General features: G+C 38.1%; 1 protein-coding gene across 7 annotated transcripts in view; it reads right to left on the bottom strand.

The window, feature by feature from the left end:
- Positions 1-18,078, bottom strand: part of si:dkey-205h23.2 (CUGBP Elav-like family member 4) — a 174,778-nt gene extending 156,700 nt beyond the window's left edge. For all 7 annotated transcript variants that reach the window (XR_002921667.2, XM_024294949.2, XM_024294952.2 and 4 more), the window contains exons 1-2: positions 17,143-18,078; positions 7,245-7,327 (exon numbers count right to left, since the gene is read on the bottom strand). Coding sequence is in view for 6 of the 7 variants with exons in the window: in XM_024294949.2 (XP_024150717.1) it covers positions 7,245-7,327; positions 17,143-17,392 (333 nt within the window). In the remaining variant the exon portion in view is untranslated. The remainder of the gene's footprint in view (positions 1-7,244; positions 7,328-17,142) is intronic.
- Positions 18,079-19,546: the final 1,468 nt, after the last annotated feature.

Below are 19,546 nucleotides of genomic sequence, written 5' to 3'. Positions count from 1 at the left end.
CTACGCCTACATTTAGTCCTCCAAATGGAAAGTTATGGCAAAATAGTGTCTTCTAATTTGGACAAGATTCCCACTCAATGACATCACAAATAGTCATCAGTAAGCTACGTTAGCTGTCAGCGCTCAGAAATGCATACCAACATCGGTTTTATAACTTTAAAAAGGTCATGCTGAAATAAAAACTTACATTTAAATGTAAACTTCTGTGTTTTAGAGCAGGGGTCCCCAAACTTTTTTTTATTTTATTTTTTTTTTTTGTGAGGGCCACATAGCTGTTTTCTTCTCTGATGCTGGGCCAGGATGGGTTTGTGGGCCAACAGAAAAAGTGTAACAGGGTGTGTCTTAACGTAAACATTTATGGTTTCCAGAAAGCCACCCATACCCAAATTTTAAATTATTCACTTCTGTAATATTCACAGAAAAAAATAATACTTAAACATTTAAAAAATTGTCTATCCTCTCTCAACATACTTCAGAGAACTGCAGGAAGGTGGAATAAAAAGTCAATGTGGGATCAGATTGAGAAAAAAAAAATGCATCTTTGAGGGGGGCTGGGGCAAATGTGGAAGTGGGCCGGACGCGGCCCGTGGGCCGTAGTTTGGGGACCTCTGTTTTAGAGCACATCAATGAGAAGAAATTAGTTGACATGACATGGTTTAACCCTCATATTGGAGGGCTTTGCATCCCTCCGTGGCGAGGGTTAGCCCTTAAAAAATACAATTTCAGACAACCCTACCCCTTCAAATGCCTCTAAAATTAGAAGGGTAGGGAGAAGCCGTAGGGATAGGGGAAGAATGATGTGCATTTAATAATACGTAATACTGCAAAATCTTTCTATCTTTTCTATGTTTTGGTAAACTCACTGAACTTTTGTGGTAAAGTCTGGCAAAATGTTTGTCATCAGTTCTGATCCTGCAATCAGGCAGATAAGGCAGAAAACTTAAGAGGAAAATTTATGACAGATCAATGGTACATTTTTTGCTTTTGGGTTTCTATTAGATCCGTGTTCACTAAAGAGCTAATGAGAAGTCAGAAGCGAAGCCCCGACATCATAGAACAAAATTCATTTAAAGGTCTGGTGCCGACGTTGGGTTTTGACAAACAGCTTTAAATAAGACTTTGCTGCGGCAGTTGTTAATATTATTTATACATTACTAAAATCTTTATTATCACATTGTATGAAACAAGAACATCCGCAAGAGCAGGAAAGGTTATTAGCTATCAAAGAAAATGATGAGGTCATCTGGATTTCTTTTTCAGTGCTTAACCTACTGTATCTCTATGTCCATAATTGTCTGGGTGTTAAAGAAGAAATGCTAATGCTTAAACTCATAATCTTCGGCCCTTGGTTATATAAATGTCCCACAAGTTAATTAGACCCGAGAGAAGTAATTCACAGTCAGACCTAACCTGTTGAGATCCAGGATCATCCTGCGCTGCATTAGGGAATAGGCAGAATACTCCCCCCATGCATAACAGCCCTTCAAGCACGCCAAGGGCAGCTGGCTGAATCTCTGATTACATTTGCTGTACAAGCGGCAGCAGCAACATTCGATGCAGAGAACATCAAGAGCTCTTTAAATGCAATTGATCAAACAACATAAACAAAGCTCACCTCAGATACAACAGACACAGGATACCCCTGGTGGCAGCTCCATTTAAGCCAGTGTTTGCAGTCTATCTAATATTATGTTCTAGTGTTGACATTTGAAATGTATTGTTGTTTTTAATATGTTTTTGTAGCATTTTCCTCATGATGGAGGGCATGTATAAAATAGTTTAAGATTAAAACAACGTTTCTGAGTATTTATTTATTTATTTTTTTTATCAAATCGTGATGGATCAGGAACAGACAAAAACCTGTCATTAAAAAGGTCTCAATTGTGTTGTAGGAAATGAAATAGGCGGAAAAGTCTCTCTGCTCCAATTCTTTTAGATAAATCTGTTTGCAAACAAATAGAAATATTAACGTTTTCATCATGTAAGATGGCATCTAAATCAAAACTGTACGAATGGATAGCTCTGATACTGATCTCTATTTTTGTTGTCCCACTAATGTTAGCTTGGAGTTGTGAGGGGCTGTAGACTAGTGGGAGAGAATATGAACAAAGGGATGATGGGATATTAGCGGAGGGTTACTTCCACACCTACAATCGCTCCCACAGTACAAAAGCAATTTCTGAAAAACTCCTGCTGTTTTGCAGTTTATGTCCAAAAAAACGACACAGACTTTTCTTGATTTTGGCTAAAAACTGCAAAATGAAAATTAAGACAATTTTACAACCAAAAAAAATGTAGCTGAAGTGGAACTTTAAAAGTAAGATGTGAACAAATTCAATTACTGAATTCGAAAAATAATTTCTCAAATTTAACATTATAAAAATATTCAAAAATGAAGTAAAAATGACACTTTCATTGTAAATAGCTCAATGTAACCTACTGGTATCCAGTTGTGCATTAAAGATAGATGCAGCCATCATGACATCCCTTTGCTGTGAAGAGCAGCTGTAAATCCTTGAGTTTGTCATTTCGTCATTACTGTATTGGGATTTTGGAGGCAGAGTGCCATGTAAGTAATGGCTGTGACTTACAACCCTGCACTGTTTTTCCATCCATTCAGCGGGGGCCGGAGCACTCAGCTGTCCTTCACCGCAACAGGTCTATTTCATCATATCCAACTCCCAGTCTCCATGTGCCTCGACTGCCATTCAGGTGACATGAATGGTAAAACTGGCCCTATAGAACAAAACCCTTCTTTTACAAAGAGTTTAATTCTTTGAGGTTTAGACTGTATAGCAGATGTTATGTAAGGATTTCTTTGCTTGTGAAATTGGCACAAAGGAGCCATTGAGTGAATAAAGCTGCCTACAGCCTGTTAATGCAGCATTAATTTTCTGTATATGAACTACAACGTGCTTTTAAATAACCACTTTCGCTGACACTACTCTGGTACTTTATGCTACCAAAGTTCAGACAGGTCTCTGCTATTCATTCTATGGCTGCATTAGACAAGGAAATGTAAAAGAATTAAGTGGACAACATCAACACTTTGCTTGTTCTTCTTTGTTGTGTATTTAGTTCACATCTATGTTGAAATGCATGTTTCTAAATATAAAAAAATCAGGAACTAATAAAAAAAAAAAAAAATTGGTACTGTCGATCGATTAAAAAAATTATTAAGATTAACTACACTTTTGGATTGTGGTTAATCATAATTACTCACAATGTTTTAAAAGGTAAATTTTATTTGACAGTGTGTGGCTTTTGAACAAAAACAGGCCAAAGATCACTTTTTCTGAATTGTTTTAATTTATAAATATTACCTCTGATATTACAGAAGTCCAAGTTGTGTGCACAAAACAGTCTGCAGTATTACACCAAGAAAACAAAGATGCTGACATACAGCCATAAGAAACAAACATTGTGTTTCTGCACTTTAAATTAACATATACCATGGTCTGGGTAAATACTCAATTCTGATTGGTTGTTGGGTGTGGATGCACACAATATGTATATGATGCACATCTAAAAAAAACGTTCCGGTCAAGTAACCCAAATGTTCTATATCACTACGCTGGGGTTCAGCTATACGTTGCCATGTTACAATATCAATTTGCCAGACCATGGACCAAATAGCCCACTTTTTGTGAAAAAGCGATCTTAAACGAAATAAAAATGGCAAGAAAAATGTACTAAAAACTGATTTAATATTTAATTATTTTGTAAGAGACCATGGTATAAGTGGGATAATGCCCAAAGAAGTGTTTTGATGTATGTTGTGGAAGCCTAAACCAAAAGCGGATGATTGCCTTACAAGGTGTGATTTTATTATTTTATTTTTTTATTTCAAGCTTGAGGACATACACACACATATATACATATATCACAACCATGCAAAATATACATTTAACCACTTTACTCAAAGTGTTGATGCACACATACATTTCGGCACTTGTATGTCAACAGTGCACTTTTTAAAATGTGTTTATTTATTTTTTGGACACACATTATTATCTAGCTAGATTAAGAATAACGAATGTAACGAATTATGATTAATATGCATTTATAAACATTAACGCTTTTTTTATTAATTGCGTGCATTAACGTTGACAGCCCTAAAAAGATATTTCTACACAGAAAAGTAAAATTACATATTATTGAACCACAACTTTTAGGAATGCTTGTTTATTATTTTCATCTTTGATGTGTCAATTTTAGCCAATTCTGAATTTCCATGTTTATATGACTTATTAATCATTAACCTTTTACAACAGTTTATTGCAATCCTACATCGGAGGGGAGTCTTTTACTATAATAATTAGACAAAAGCAGAAAGGACCCTGGAGGTTTTTACCATTGAATTAAAAAGAAGCCACAGACGAATAACTACACACACTAATAATGGCAATGAACTCGGGTGGTATGTGATATGAAACAATCATACAATCATGCCTCCCCCTTTTTTTTTTTTTTTTTTTTAATTCAAGCACATACACCTGCACACCTGCATTCACATGCATGAAGGATAGGACCCAGCACTTTCTCCAATGATTGATGTGCATCAAACAAGTGTACGAGTTTTGAAAACTCTGGCATGAAACACATTGTACACCTCCACCTGTTGTAGTCCCAATCCCGTAGTAGTCTCACCTGAAAATGCAAACCAAAAGACAGACAGGCTCCCACAGAAGCCTCTCCTTATTGTAGGAGTACCAGTCAGCTGACTACTATTTAACTTAGTAAGTTAAATCTGCATGTATTCTTCACTTTAACTTGTACTTAACAAAGATAATGGCATTAAAATCAGCTCATTTTGAAATATTCTCAGTTTGCAAGTGAAATGGACTAATGAGTACAACCAAGACATCCACAGGAGAAGAAACAAACCCAACACAGAAATGCTGAACACAGGGGTTAGAGCAAGGACCTTTGGCTGTGAGGTGAAGCTGCTAACGCTACAGCCTCATGCCATCTGTGACATGGCATATGGCTTTCTCAGATAAAAATGTACATCTGAAACAAAATGTTATAGACTGTAATATGTGGATCGTAAGCATATCAGCCCATACCAAAGCCAGCTTTGGTATGGGCTTCTGTCTTAGTTTCTTAGATCTGCCTGTAGGCGTGTAGGCTTTGGTCGGTTTGATGGTTTACACAAACTGCCATTCATAGTCTTCACTCTTTTCAGCTGCAGCAACTTATATAAAAATAACTTTCTTCATTTGTTCCTTACATTATTGCATAGAGAAATCTAATAAATTGTGTTTTAAGCCAAATATGTTTAAAGAACATTAAAAAATTAGGCCACTATTACTTGAAATGTCAAATTACGGTGGACATCTAAGTGCAGGCCGTGCAGCACAAGTGAAACCGATTCTGCTGGCTTTGTGTGCTCTACGTTGATCTACCAAGAAACACGCACCAAGTTAGATGCCAAAGAAGAAAGCTGGTAATTTATGGCTGAATAATTTCTGTGTCTCACCTGCGTGAAGGAAAAAAATAGGAAATATAATGACAGCTTACAGAGCTTACACTGCTATTGCAAATATGATTCACCACCCACGCCACAAAGTATTTCAGGCAATGTTTGTATTATTTTTGCCCTATCTATCCTCTTGAGAGACGGAGCAAAGCTTTTTTTTTAATGCCACATGTCTGGATGGAACAAAATGTACATTTGGCTGGCTGACAATCACACAGCCACAACTGGCCTGCACAATCATCTCTGCAACACTGTGTGAAGAAGCTACAGAAATGGCAGCATTATACGACTGAGCATCTCAACCCATTAGGCTGTGACAGTGACAACGAGGCTTGTCCAGACATGTCACCTCTCCCAGTCTTTTTCTGTTTCCGTCTCTTGCAGTCCCCCTTGTTTTCTTTCTTTCCCTGTCTCCATGTCTTTCTTTGTGTGTCTCAAACCCAACACTCAGAGAGTAAGACATAACATCTTTATTAGTCTTCTGTATTCAGGCTGAGCTCAGTCTGAGATTGCACTGACCCCTTGCTGTGAGCCGTACAGGGGAAATGTTTACTCAAACCCCACAGAACATGCCATTAACCTCTTACTTGATAGAAGGCAAACAAGAATGTCCCTCCATGAAGGCAATAAAGACAGGAACACCAATCCAGGACGATCACGCCAATCGTCTCATTATGAAGCCGCGGGAGGTAGGAAGGAGCTGGGGAGGCCAGACTCCCAGGGATACTTTCACAGCGGTCTTCCAAAGTGCATAACGTTCACTGATGTGTCTATGATATGCAGTCAAGTACAAACAACTAATTAACCTAACAGTCAGGAACAATATGAGAAATGCATTAGGCGTCTCTGCCCCCCTTTTCACAAACCAGTCTTCATAGCTTAAGTTCTTTGCAATTCCTTTATCTTTCTCCTGTTTTCCCTTGACATAGAGCAGGATATCCTCAGGTTCTGATTAAAATCCCAATCTGGGAGTTTGTATTAATGGTAAAACAATAAGATGGACCGAGCAGTCCGGCGAGAAACCGGGCACTACAAGGACTTCTCCTTGTTGGGGGCCCGCAGGCGTAATTCAATCACACCTCAATGATCCCCCCCGATGTTGGAGTCGAATCTCCCTCCCACACATCAAGCGTAGATCGACAGCACAAGCTCACTCTCATCCCAGATTGAGGGCCCCCTCCTGGGTGAGCTTAAGAGCCCACTACTGAACGCTTTACTTGTGTCATTTGAAGAGGCCATTATTTTAATTGAAAAAGTTACCTGCTTGCCAAAGGCAAGTGATGGAAGATGAGCAGGGAAAAAATAACAACGGATTAAAAACAAAAACACCAGATGGTGTTATACATGGTAAAAATGATTGTTTATACTTACTGTTTGATTATATGTGATAATGAGAGCGGGATTCCTCAAGGCAATTAGAGTGTGAGGCAGCCATATTGTGAGAGGACAGGGGAAGGACGGCGTGGGTTGTTATGAAGGAGCGCTTATCAAACATCTCTGGCGGGGTGATTAGTGTAATAAGACACTGCAGGGTGAGATAGGCCACTAAGGCTCTTTAAGTATGTCCGCGGGTGTGTCCGTCTAAAGGGTGTGTGTGTTCGAAAAAAAAAAAAAAAAACATCTTTTGTTTGTATGTATACTTCTTTACAATGAGCTGCAACCCATTGGTGAGAGTGAAATAATTCCTATGTCAGGTAAGGTTTCTGGGCTGGCGATCCCAAGAGCTTCAGTCTATGACAGAGGACAAACTGGGCGCACTTACCCCTGGCAGAGTCTTCTGTTCATGCAGGGCGCTCTGGGCCTTCAGTGCTGACTCTCTGGCACAGTATGTTAGAAAGGCACATCCTATAATAACAAAGAGACGGGACACAGTTCAAGGATTATTAGACTCAAGAGGGGTATTGCTCAGACCTTATGTTCTGGGATACTCCCAGTTAGGAGACCGAAAACCAAAAATATTATAATTATTTTATTAAGAAAAAACAATCAGTGGATTTTAGGATTTGAAAAGAAATAAACTCACACAATGTACACAAATAAACCTACAACATTGATCATATACCCTATATTTTTATTGTTCAAACAGCTTTATTTGAAGACCCACTCCAAAGAAAATCTTGTTTTTGGTGTTTTTAACATGATGGAGGATATAAATAAAGACTATGATGGCTGAAATTGCATTTTTTAAATATTTCTTCATTCATATCATTGACAAAAAAATGCAGTTAAGCTTGTAGTGACGATGAAGCTACAATCAACAGACTACAAGCTCCCTCCTCCACTCCATTCTGATGCGTCCACTTAGAGTAGAACAGAATAGTATACAGTGTTCCCCTGCTTATCTACGTTTCATTATTTGCAATTTCACATATTTGTGGAAACACACACATGTACACAGCAAGCCAAAGGCTCATCCTACCAGTTCCTGAATTGCTACCAACTGAAAAGTGTGCCCCCGCATGGAGAAATGGCATCAGCTGACTCTTCGTATTTGCGTATTTGCATATGTCTCTGGTTCCTAACCTCCATGAATAAAAGGGAAATACTGTATCTCTATTGTAGCACTTTTCACAGAAGGAAATCACAAAGTGCTTTACAAAAAGACTGCATAAAATCAAACTAAAACACAGAGTAGTAGTAAAATCCAATATTTACAAGGCCTTCAAAGAGTCAAAGTAAAAGTTGGAACAAAATAAAACAATTACTAAAATCAAATAAAACCCATCTATATAAGAATATATTGACCTGGTATTTAAAACAAGCAACGGAGACAATCTGATGCAGCAAAAATGGGAGGGAGTCCCAAAGAATGTTTGAAAGGAAAGATCTCCTCTAGTCTTAAACTGTGCTCTGAATGCTTAAGAGATGTTAGTTGGAAAATCTCAAGGATCAGGCTGAAGAGTATGGGGTTAAAAGGTCAGAGATGTTTGTCGGGGTTTGACCATGCAACGGTCTAGAAATTGAAAGTAAAATTTTGAAACCGATTAAAAATTTAATAGGGAATCAGTGCAAAGCAGATAAAAGAGGAGTGTGTTTACTGGTTCTTGTTTAAAGACTTGTCAAAGAGTTTTGGGTGAGCTGAAGACAATTTAGGGAATGTTTGTTAAAACAATTAAAAAAGAGAGTTGCAGAAGACAAATGTCATTGGAAAAAGATTGTAGATGTGATGTAGAACCTACAACGGCGAGCCACAAGCTCCCTGATTCTGATGCATCTGCCGAGACGACTAGATCAGGGGTCGGCAACCTTTAACAGTAAAAGAACCATTTAGGCTCGTTTTCTACTGATAAAAACCTAGAAGGAGCCACATAGCCTTACTTTAGCATTTAAAAAATGTTGATTTCCATTCATGACCTTCTATTCTTTAAATAATAGATATGAATTATGTCTATTTTTTTAGCACAAACAAAAGCAAAAAATATAAAAGGAACCTAGCATCTCTCAATTTTTTTTTTTTTTTACGTGTGACAAAAGCTCAAATAACTTCTTTTGTTTCTATTTCCCCTCTTTGTCCTCAACAGTCTTATACTGCTGGGTTTTGTTACTTTAGTTTGAGCTTGGTAGTCTTAGGCTTTGTTTATTTGTTTTCTTAAGGTAATTTTGGTTATGGGGGCCTGCTGACTCTGATGGTCGTCATGGCTGGGTCAGCAGTCTCCATGACTTAATGCATGTTTGGCCAAGGAGCCACCATGAAGAGAGAAAAGAGCCACATGTGACTCTGGAGCCGCAGGCTGCAGACCCCTGGACTAGATCCACGGATGTTTTTGTTTTCCGTTTTTGTCTCACCCGAGCTGCTGGATACCTCCAATATTCCCTTAAATATACAAGTAATGTAAGGCTGTGGTTGTGAGGGGGTGTAAGCTAGTGGGAGTGTGCCAACAGCTCTGAGGCGAATTCTCGATAAAGTGCTGCCGCTCTGCAGAAACTATGTCCTAGAAAACGACACAAGTTTTTTTATTCTGACTAAAAAAACACCACTTGGCAGGCTTTTATTATAAAAAAATGAGTGGAAGTTTAAAACAGCTATATGTATTTGAAGGGTTTAAAGTTGTTCACAAACTTTGACTGAAGCGTTCAAACATTTCCATGTGTATCCATCTGTTTAGGATTTGACTAAGGTTATTGTATTCCACGGATGGCCAGAATATTTGGCCACAAGCTATTGGAATTCAAACACGCCTTCAACTGGATGTTGCTTTCAAAAGTTAATAGCTCCATACCCTCAGAGAAAATAACACGCTGCTTCAGAAATAAGATTAAAATTGAAGGGTTTTTTTTTTTATGTAAAACCCCATTCAGATTTGATCCTGGGAAATCATGCATATATTCACTGTTAATGAGAAAAAAGTTTGTAAAGTTCCTTGTATTGAACTTATGTAGTAGTAGTAGTGGGAAAAAAAGGCTGTGACTTGCAGGCAGGAAACCATAATGCGCTTCTATGAATGATTGCTATTGTAGACCATAAATGTGTCGGCATGATTATGGACTGAAACTGTGGTCTCACACATCTCTTGGGACTTTGTTTGGATTAGAAACTTCAGGAAGCGGAATGCAAATGCCTGGAACGTAGTAAATACATCTCTGACAAAAATGTGACAGCTTTCATTAAAGGTTGAGTTGTTGCTCTGTTTCGTGCTTGGCAGAGCTGACAATGGGTGACCCTGCTCAGAAGAGGTTTTGCACCGTGCAGCATAATTTCCCATTACTACATGTCACACCTACTGCCAAGGATTCCCATGGGAGAACACACACAAACACTCACATATGCACACACCGGCTCTCACACATTCAGATGATGCCACGCACACCTAGCAACCATCATGCCTAAAACTCAGCAGTACGCTCTGGCACCTGGCCAAAAGAGCTTCCTTTCACAACAACCTTCACCCGCTTTCACAACTACGCGGCTGCTCAAGAGTAAAAAAAAAAAAAAAATCCCCAAATGACACTGATTTAACTGTGTACCACACAACACAGCGAGCTATTCAGGAAGCCTGAGGAAACACTCGTCATCCTTTGCTACATTACAAAACTCCAGACAAAAAAAAAAAAGACAAAGTCTCCCAGGGGACATGTCACTGCAAAGACTCATGGGACTTGAAGGCAAAAGTTGGCCTTCATGTGCCTTTTCATTTATGCATTTCATTTGCGCATGTTCGAAAGACTGGATTAATATGTCAGGAGGACGGTTGTTTTTGTCTAAAGGAGACTGTTTCAACTTTAGAACAAACTGAACTAATTAAACGTTTGTGATTTATCTTATTTAATCCTTTTTAATATTGGTTATTTATTTTACCTTTACTAAATGATCACCCCTGAAACCACTTTATTTTCTTTTTATGTTCACAAACTTCTCTTTATATAAAAAAAAGTAATTTCTTCAGGTTTTTACTTTGTAATTTGTTCAGTTTTTACTCTGAAAATTTTCGTTTTATCATGATTTCAGCTTCTTATTCCTCACAAAAACTCGTAAAAAAATAACTAATATATGTCACTAATGACCTTAGAAGTCTTTGAAGCAAAAAAAAAACTTTTTTTTTCATGGTTTATATTTCACAATTTGCTTATATTGTGTAAGTACAAGACATTTTACATTCATATATTACTAAAATGTAATTGAATAACTTTTGGTCATTGTACATTATACAATGAAATCGAATGCAGTGAAGTCATCCTACTGTGCATTTAATAAATAATATGAACTTAAACCAGATAGGTGAATCAGACACACACATCCATACGTACAGTCAATTCAAGGCTCCTCATATTGTGCAAGCATGCATCTATCCATCCATCTTCTTCCGCTCATCCGGGACCGGGTCGCGGGGGCAGCAGTCCAAGCGAAGTTGTCCAGGCTTCCCACTTCTTTCAGCTCCTCTGGGGGGGCCCTGAGGCGTGCCCAGACCAGATGAGAGACGTAGACTCTCCAGCGTGTCCTAGGTCTTCTCGGGGCCCCCGCCCAGTGGGACATGCAAGAACACCTCTCCAGGGAGGCTTCCAGGAGGCATCCGGACCAGATGTCCGAGCCACCTCAACTGGATCCTCTCAATGCGGAGGAGAAGTGGCTCTACTCCAAGCTCTCTCCGGGTGACCGAGCTCCTCACCCTATCGCTAAGGAAGCGCCCGGCCACCCTCTGGAGGAAACTCATTTCAGCCGCTTGTAGTCGGTATCTTGTTCTTTCGGTCATGACCCAGAACTCATGACCATAGGTAAATACTGGATCGACTGGTAAATTGAGAACTGTGCAAACAAGTTTAAAAAAAAAATATTAAAAAGGCATTTCAATTTTAGCAGCATTTAAAAATGCTCTTGGATAAAATAAAGTTTTAATATAATAAAAATAGAATTTTAGACCAAAGTTACATGTGCAATAAAAGCACTAAAACAGTAATATTTATTAATAGTGTTACTGTTTCTTTTTAACACCTGGTGCAAACAAAGAAGGTTGTGTAGTTATTGTATTTTCATAATAATGTAAAAAAAAATCATAATATAATGATAATAAAATAATGTAAATAGTTTTAGAGTACATACTAAAATATTTTTAGGATGATTAAATTGTAAAATTTAACAGTTTAATGTTCTGGAAAAAATGTAGATGAAACAGGCTCAGTTCCGTTGTTTGAATGGATAAAGAAGAGCAGGATTTGACTCTTCATGTGAAGGAGGTGAGATTTTAACATTTAAAAAAAAACCTTGAAAGAAAAATCAATGATGCCATTTTAGGGAAGGTAACATTGAGAAGCAGCAGAAAGCAGACAAAGCTGTCAGTTCAAAACTTGAGGTGGACTAATTGGGAAGAGATTGCATTTTGACTCCAAACTTAATCAAAGATCATTCATAATCCAGCAGAGCAAAAAATTGCAATAATTTCACTGTTTTGCTAAAAAATACACATAAATAAGAACAGAAAAATATGACAAAAGGCTGAATTTTAATCCTTGATGAAATATAGCATCATCATTAGAAAATAAATAAAAATGCTTTTTTTTTTCTTAAAGTTGTTCTTTAAGGTTCAGAAAGTTTTAGCTGACAGTCAGCAGTTCAAATCATCCACTCCAGCCCTTAAATTAACCAAATATTGAACAGAAATTCTGGGAGTACGATCATTTTAATTAAAAGGAGAAAATGATGAAGAAATGAAAGAAAAGTTGAGTGTGGAAAAGATTTTCAAATTAAGAGCAAGCACTGGCTGTGGTTCAGCGACGAACTTTTGACTCGTCGTGATGAGCAGGTTAAGTGGGGTGAAAATAATACTTTGGTAATCAAATACAATTTACCACACCATCATTTTAGTAAGGAACAAAAGTTCAAACATTTGTGTGTGTAAAGTAAATGAAAAAAATAAACTACGCGAAGTGGTTCAAAGAGAAAGCAGAAAATGTGAAATGAGTCTTTGCTTTTGTGGGACACGTTTGGGGTAATTACTTTACAAATTTTTCACCCTCGTAATGATTTTTTTCCAACAATTTGTTTTAAAATGTAAATTAGTATGCGGCCACAGCTGCCTGCATCCAGGCATTAAGAGTAAATTGTGCTTTCTTTAGGAATCCAGGTACTTCAACTGAAATAACTTAACAACAAGTGTGTGCCAAATTTCAATTAATTTGCTCAGAATCCACAAATCATGAGCTATTTGTTTTCCTTCCGCCTGATCCAAGATGTTCATTAAAGTGGAATAATCACGCATATTACTTTTACCCCGAAGAGAAAAGGGGGGGAGAAAAATAAAAAACTTCCCGTAAGGTACTCTATTAAAAGCTGAGCATCTTTCCATCTCTCAGCGGTTCCCTCCATTTACTTTGGAAGCAGCCTGCTCACAGCCGTTAGCTGTCTGCTTCGCACATAGTCCCTTTACTAATGATCAAAGAGGTCATCTGTAGACTTAAGCTACACCTGTCACTCAGCTTACACAAACTGTCAATCACTGTCCAGCACTTCTTCCACTGTGCTCCTGCAGCTGATAAAATCCAGGCATGACTCCGTGACTCAGTTGCCATTAAAAAGTGAAAAAGAACTTAATTCTTCTGGAAAAATTCTGGAACTGTCAAAGAACCGGGCCCTTTCAAGGGTTTCAATTCAATATTCATATTCTTAGCTGTGGCTTACTTTTGACATTTTAAAGCCTAAAAAAGAGTTTTTCACGTCAATTTGTCCTCCTATTTATAACCATTAGACTGTATAGACCAACTGAGGAGAGGAGAATGGATGAGGATATTTAACAACTCTTTGTATCTCTTCTTCCTGGCTGTGTGGCGCAGTTCCCAGTCCCTCTTCTCTGCATCAGAGACGGATTGATAGATAACGCCGCTCAAGCAAAAGATTTGCCCCCCACTAACATTCAGCATGTCTGAACAATGCATGCACTCTGCCACTGACATTAAATATTATGATAATGTAGTGCTCAGCAAAATGATGGATGTTAAACAGCACGACCTGGCTGCACCACGCGCTGATGAGCACCGCCAAAGCCTCTCTGTAAACACACAAAAGGCATCGCACTTAAAAATCAAATGGACGTAAGAAGAAACTGTGTTTAAAAACTACAGGCGGCGAGGAATTATCTGCTTAAAAATGGGAAGCACAGCTCCGGATATGCAATGAGCAGAAAAAAAAAAAACTAGAATTCCCTTGATGTTCAAATCGTCCCTGGAGATTCTCAAAAATGCCCAGTGAAAGAATTCACAAAGCGGGGAACATCTGTTCAAAGTGCTGCAGTGCAACTCACATACATCATGAATTAGTCACAAGCAAACATGACATATTTTGATCCACCCTTAAATCTATAATTGTGGTGCAATTTCAAGTCACAGGACTCGGGTTGTAAGGTAGAGCTGCAAATCATGCATTAGGTATAGTTTACAAACTGATGCTGACAGCCTTATACATCATTTCTCTGAAACAAACCAAAGCTTTCTCAACCAAAAACCAAGCCTGAAGAGGAATTTCTAAGTGGATGTCAAGTTATATTTATGACAAAAAAGAAAATATTCTTGAACTTTGTTTTTACAAGTTCATAAGAGCAAATTTATGATGATATTCCTATAAGGGTGTGTAAAAAAACAAACAAAACAGAGGGCTTAATGTGTCATAATGTAGCGGCAAAAAGACTCTCCTGAGTCTTTAGCAAAACACCTCGCCATCATTCCGTGGCACATTATGCATTTTTGTAAACCAAAAAGCATCCAAACATAATTTTTAAACCTCTACATAAACAAAAAAAGCTAAATGTTTTATAGGAAACAAGGAGGGAGGCTCTTTTCTGAAGTGATCCTTGTCCAGAAAAGTTATACAACTATAATAGGCGATTTATGCTTTTTATTTTACCATAAAGTTGAAATAAAACAGTTTTATTTTAACATAATTTTACACTTTACATTGATATAAGTTTATCAGGTTAAAAAAATCCTATTATCAATGCAAATTACATAATTTGTTGTGATGTTGCTATAGGAGTTTATTCTTTAGTCACATTTCAAGAAACATTCTAGAAATAATATCCATTCATCTCCATATTTTTATTATTATTATTTTTTTTTTTGTCTGGAGTGAATACCAAAGAAAAATAAAAGAAAAACAGTGATATTTTTTTTCCTTGTCTGTTTTATTACTCAAAGCAATGTGGAATCACAGTTTAGAATAATTGAATAAAAAACCTCAGCGAGATGTAACTAAAAACCTCAGTGTGAGAGCAGAGAAGAACTGAGGCTTTAAAAGCAAATCTGGATGCAGAGAGATGACAGAGAGGTTTTAAAGAAATTGTAAATTAAGGAGACAATTTCCTGTCAATCAGGTCATTGATCATAGACGTTACAGTCAACGTGAAAATAATTATATATATTTTTTTGTCTTTTAACTATGACATCGTGAGTCTTTAATGTTCTAAAGATGACTGAGTTATCTTCAGCAACAAAAACATTGTGTTAGATGTTATAATCCTAATGTAATGTAAAAAGTTATAATGTTTTAAACCTCCACCCACATCATTTGATGTCCTTCAAATGTATTTTTTTCTTTTAAAATGATTAAACTTATTTTTTTTTTTTTGTTTGTTTGGGGATTGAGTTTCAAAGTTGAACAATGTTTCACAGTTCAAAGACACTCAGCAGTCGGAGCTCCCTTTGAGTGACATATCTGCTTTCACAGTGCACCTTCCTCTGTTTTGTTTAACACGCTAATCCTATTTTCTTACTTGTCTGCCCTCATGTTTTCGTTCACAGATGTCACACATCGACGCAGCATGAGACATGTACATGGTCTGAGGGACCGGCTGATAAGAGAAAAAAAACTCATCCATATAATGCATTGGTCAAATCTTATTAAAAGTGCACGCCTACGTTCCCCCAAAGTGACTTTGAATGTCACACGGGATGAAGTGGGTATGCTGTGTGCATCGTAGTGGCCTTGGTTGGAGGATGATTTGAACGGGCGCGCAGTCTGGCTTTGGAGCGGGATTATCCTTCCAATGGCAAACCATCCTCCAGACTGTTGACATTCAGGGTTTGTAAGGCGTAAACAACGAGAACCAACTGAAAAAATGATGCGAATTGATCAAAGAGGGGGCACCTAAAGTGGGAGGAAGCAGGTTGGTGATTGGAGGAACAGGTGGCGCTCTTCCCTCACACAAGGATGCTTCAGTTAATCAATATGATCATAAACTGTGATCAAAACACACAAAAAAATGAATTTTGTTCATCATTTGCTAATTTTAAATAACAGAAGTAGAAACAATTCAATCATATAAAAAGAGTTGGCTAATCTAGATTTAGACAAGTCCAGATGCAATAATAATAATGTTAATAATAAATTATCCATATTGGTTTTATTTCAAGCAGTGACCCAAACTGATGATTCCTCACTAATTGCTATTTGTCTGTGCAGCTCAGTGTTTGGGACAATAGAGAGGGGGTGTTGGGGTTGTGCGTGTGTGTGAGCAGAACACGCGACATGGGTCTCAGCCTCTACTATTATCCCGCTTTGTACTTCCTGCCTGAACCCGCCCACGGAGCGACAATGCGATCCAGCTGCCACGCAAACAGCGCTCTCCACAACTAATGACGTCCGAGAAAAGTGAGCAAGCCCATCAGCCCGCCCGAAAAGGTCAGAGCGGCATTCAAGCACCCTAATCACCGCTGCTGATTGCCTGATAGTGGCTTGCATCCCCCTCCTCCTCCCGGAACAAAAACAGCAAAAATAAAAAAAATAAAAAACAATGTGACAGACGATCTGCGTGGGCTCTGTGCTCGATGGGTTTTTGTTTTTGTTATCTTATTTATTTGCAGCTGCAAAATATCCCGGGCGCGTGCCAGTCCCGCCCCCTTAACTCAACAAGGAAGCATCAATGTAAACACAAAAGGGGACATTTTTTATTTATTTATTTATTTATTTATTTAGCTGTAGTATTCACGTGGACTGACCGGTAACAATTAACCCTACACTTGCAAGTCATCGGCTTCCACGTGTTCCTCCGGTGTGTGCGCGCGCGCGTGTCGGCTCCCACTCATCCCCGTGCATCTGCAAATTGACACACTTTCCCCCCTGCCCTCTGCCCTTCAGCTGGGCACGGGACGCTTTTGTCAGAAAACGTAAAAAAAATAATAATAATAAAAAAAATTAAATAATAATATAAAAAAGTAACACCGAGCGCGCGGCAACCCACCTTTATGCATTCCCGTGAACCTGTCTTTCAGCACGGTGAGTTCGTATATCTTTCCGAATTCCTCAAACAGGGGTTTCAGGTCTTTTTCCTCCAGGTTTCTGGGAATCTGCCCGATGAAAAGCTTGATGGCGTCGTGGTCCTTCATTGGAATGGTGTTCTGGCCGATGGTGAGCCCGTTCATCCTGCCGGCGCTGTTCGTGGTGCTGAATCCATTCTCTTGCTGCACTCCGTTTGCAGTGACTGTAGCCATCTTTCCTCAATGGGCCGGCGGGCTGCTCCCTCTCTCTCTCCCTCTCTCTATTCCTCCTATCTCTCTTTAGTCAACTGCACAGTACCATGCCCCCCCACCCCTCCCCATCCCTTATACGCTCCTGACTCCCTACTCCTCCTCTGATTCTTCTCCCTCCCCTCTTCTGTTCCTCTTGCAGCCTATAAGCTGCCTTGTTTTGGAATCAGCCTTATTTATTTCATCTTATGCTTTATGGCTTTATGTTCTCTCATTTTTTTTTCTTTTTTTTTAGTAATCCCCCGCAATTCCTCTCCAACAAGTGTCACTCATTACCGTGACGTCAGATCGCACTTTTGAGGACAAACTACGCCCACTCCCTGATTTGCATAATGAGCGAGGATCAGACAAATAGGAGTAGAACAGTCGTGCAGAGAGGGGCGTTTAAATGATGCAGAAGCTGCATCTGTGCTTCTTCTTTACTCTTGATGAAGTGATGTGCTTAATCTTTACCATGACAGAATTAATGTTGAGGGATATTTTTTCTTTGTGTATATTTTTTTTACTGCAAATTTTTCTGAAAGTATGTTTTATAAGAACATCTAAAACAGGGGTGTCAAACTCAATCGCACAAGGGGCCGGAATTCAAAACACACCTTAGGTTGTGGGCTGAACAGGATAAACATTTATTTAACACTCTTAAACTATTTTTTTTTAAACTTTAAAACTGTAACTTTTTAACATGATTATGAACTAGATATATAGCATTACCTGTTACAATGCTAGTGTGAATGCTGTTAGCTGAATTTAGCTGCTGAAGATGCTAATGCTGATAGCTGAAGATGCTGAACTTGATAGCTACAAATGCTGAAATTGATAGATGAAAACACTAAAGTTGATAGCTAGCTAAAATATTAGCTAAATGTGAAATTAGCCTAAAAAACAAACAGACGAAAAACTTAGGTTAGCCAAAACAGCTAGCATGTAACAGGAAAAAAGTAGCTAAACTTCAAACTATCTTAAAAAACTGAAAAAAGGCCTAAATTAGCCAAAATATCAAGAGTGTAAATACTAACCTAACTCCAAAACAACCTAAAAAAAAAAAAAGTAAAGCCTAAATCAGCCAAAAGAGCTAGCATGTAGTGGAAATATTAGCAAAACTCCAAAATAACCTAAAAATCTTTTTTGCAAATGTGTAAATAGTCCAAAAAGCTAGCAGAATCCCAATTTTTACAACTTAACTTTTAAACATGAATATAAATAATAAAAAGGCAGAAATATTATTCAAGAAAAAAATGACTTTACCTTAAATAGCTTCCAATATTTTACCCTCCATAAAAATACATTTAGTCAAAATTATACAAGTTATGTTGACATTGGGAGTGGGTTCATCTGGACCCTACAAGACAGTGTGCTGAACTTTTTTTTTCAATGATTTTTGATTTGGTGGTGTCCGTGGCAGACTCGAAATCCTGTCCACCTTCATCCACATTTGTCGTGGGATGGATAACACGTCATTGTAAGGCTGGGGTCATCTGTATAGCACGAAAGATGTTGTTGTGCCATTTTTCTCACGAGGGAGGACATATATAAAGAAAATTAATCTTAAAATTGCATTTCTGAGTGTTTATTTATTCAAATCATTGTAAATCAGAAATGGAGGGGAAAAATACAGTTGAATATAGAAGCTACACGGCAAACAACAAGCTCCCTGCTCTAACTCCACTCTGATGTATCGCTTGGAGACGAATATATCCTTGTACGTCTTTGTTTTCCGACTCCAGGCTAATATGTGGCTCAAAGCTGTATGGCTGAAAAGCTTCAACATATTTCTCAACGTTTTTGTTGTTAATTTTAGGGTTGGGGGTCTGAGGGGTTGTAAGTTAGCAGGAGAGTGTGTAAACCAAACAGATGAATGATGGGAAATAGTGGGTGGGCTTACCCTGCACCAACAACCCCGCCCACAACTCAAAGGCAAATTTCTAATGAACTACTGCTGCTCTGCAGAAACTATTTTCGAGAAAACCACACAGGTTTTCGTTATTTACACTAAAACGGCACAAACTAAAAGACTATTGACAATGCTTTAGCAATAGATCAAAATATGATTGGTGTAAGACTAAACATCTTCTACTTTAGGTTCTCTGAGATGCTAACATTATACTAAAGTCAGCACTT

The sequence above is a fragment of the Oryzias melastigma genome, linkage group LG3, assembly GCF_002922805.2.
Source record: "Oryzias melastigma strain HK-1 linkage group LG3, ASM292280v2, whole genome shotgun sequence".
Classification (NCBI taxonomy): Eukaryota; Metazoa; Chordata; class Actinopteri; order Beloniformes; family Adrianichthyidae; genus Oryzias; species Oryzias melastigma.
Note: the sequence above shows the minus strand (reverse complement) of the source record. Positions and strands in the feature narration are given on the sequence as shown.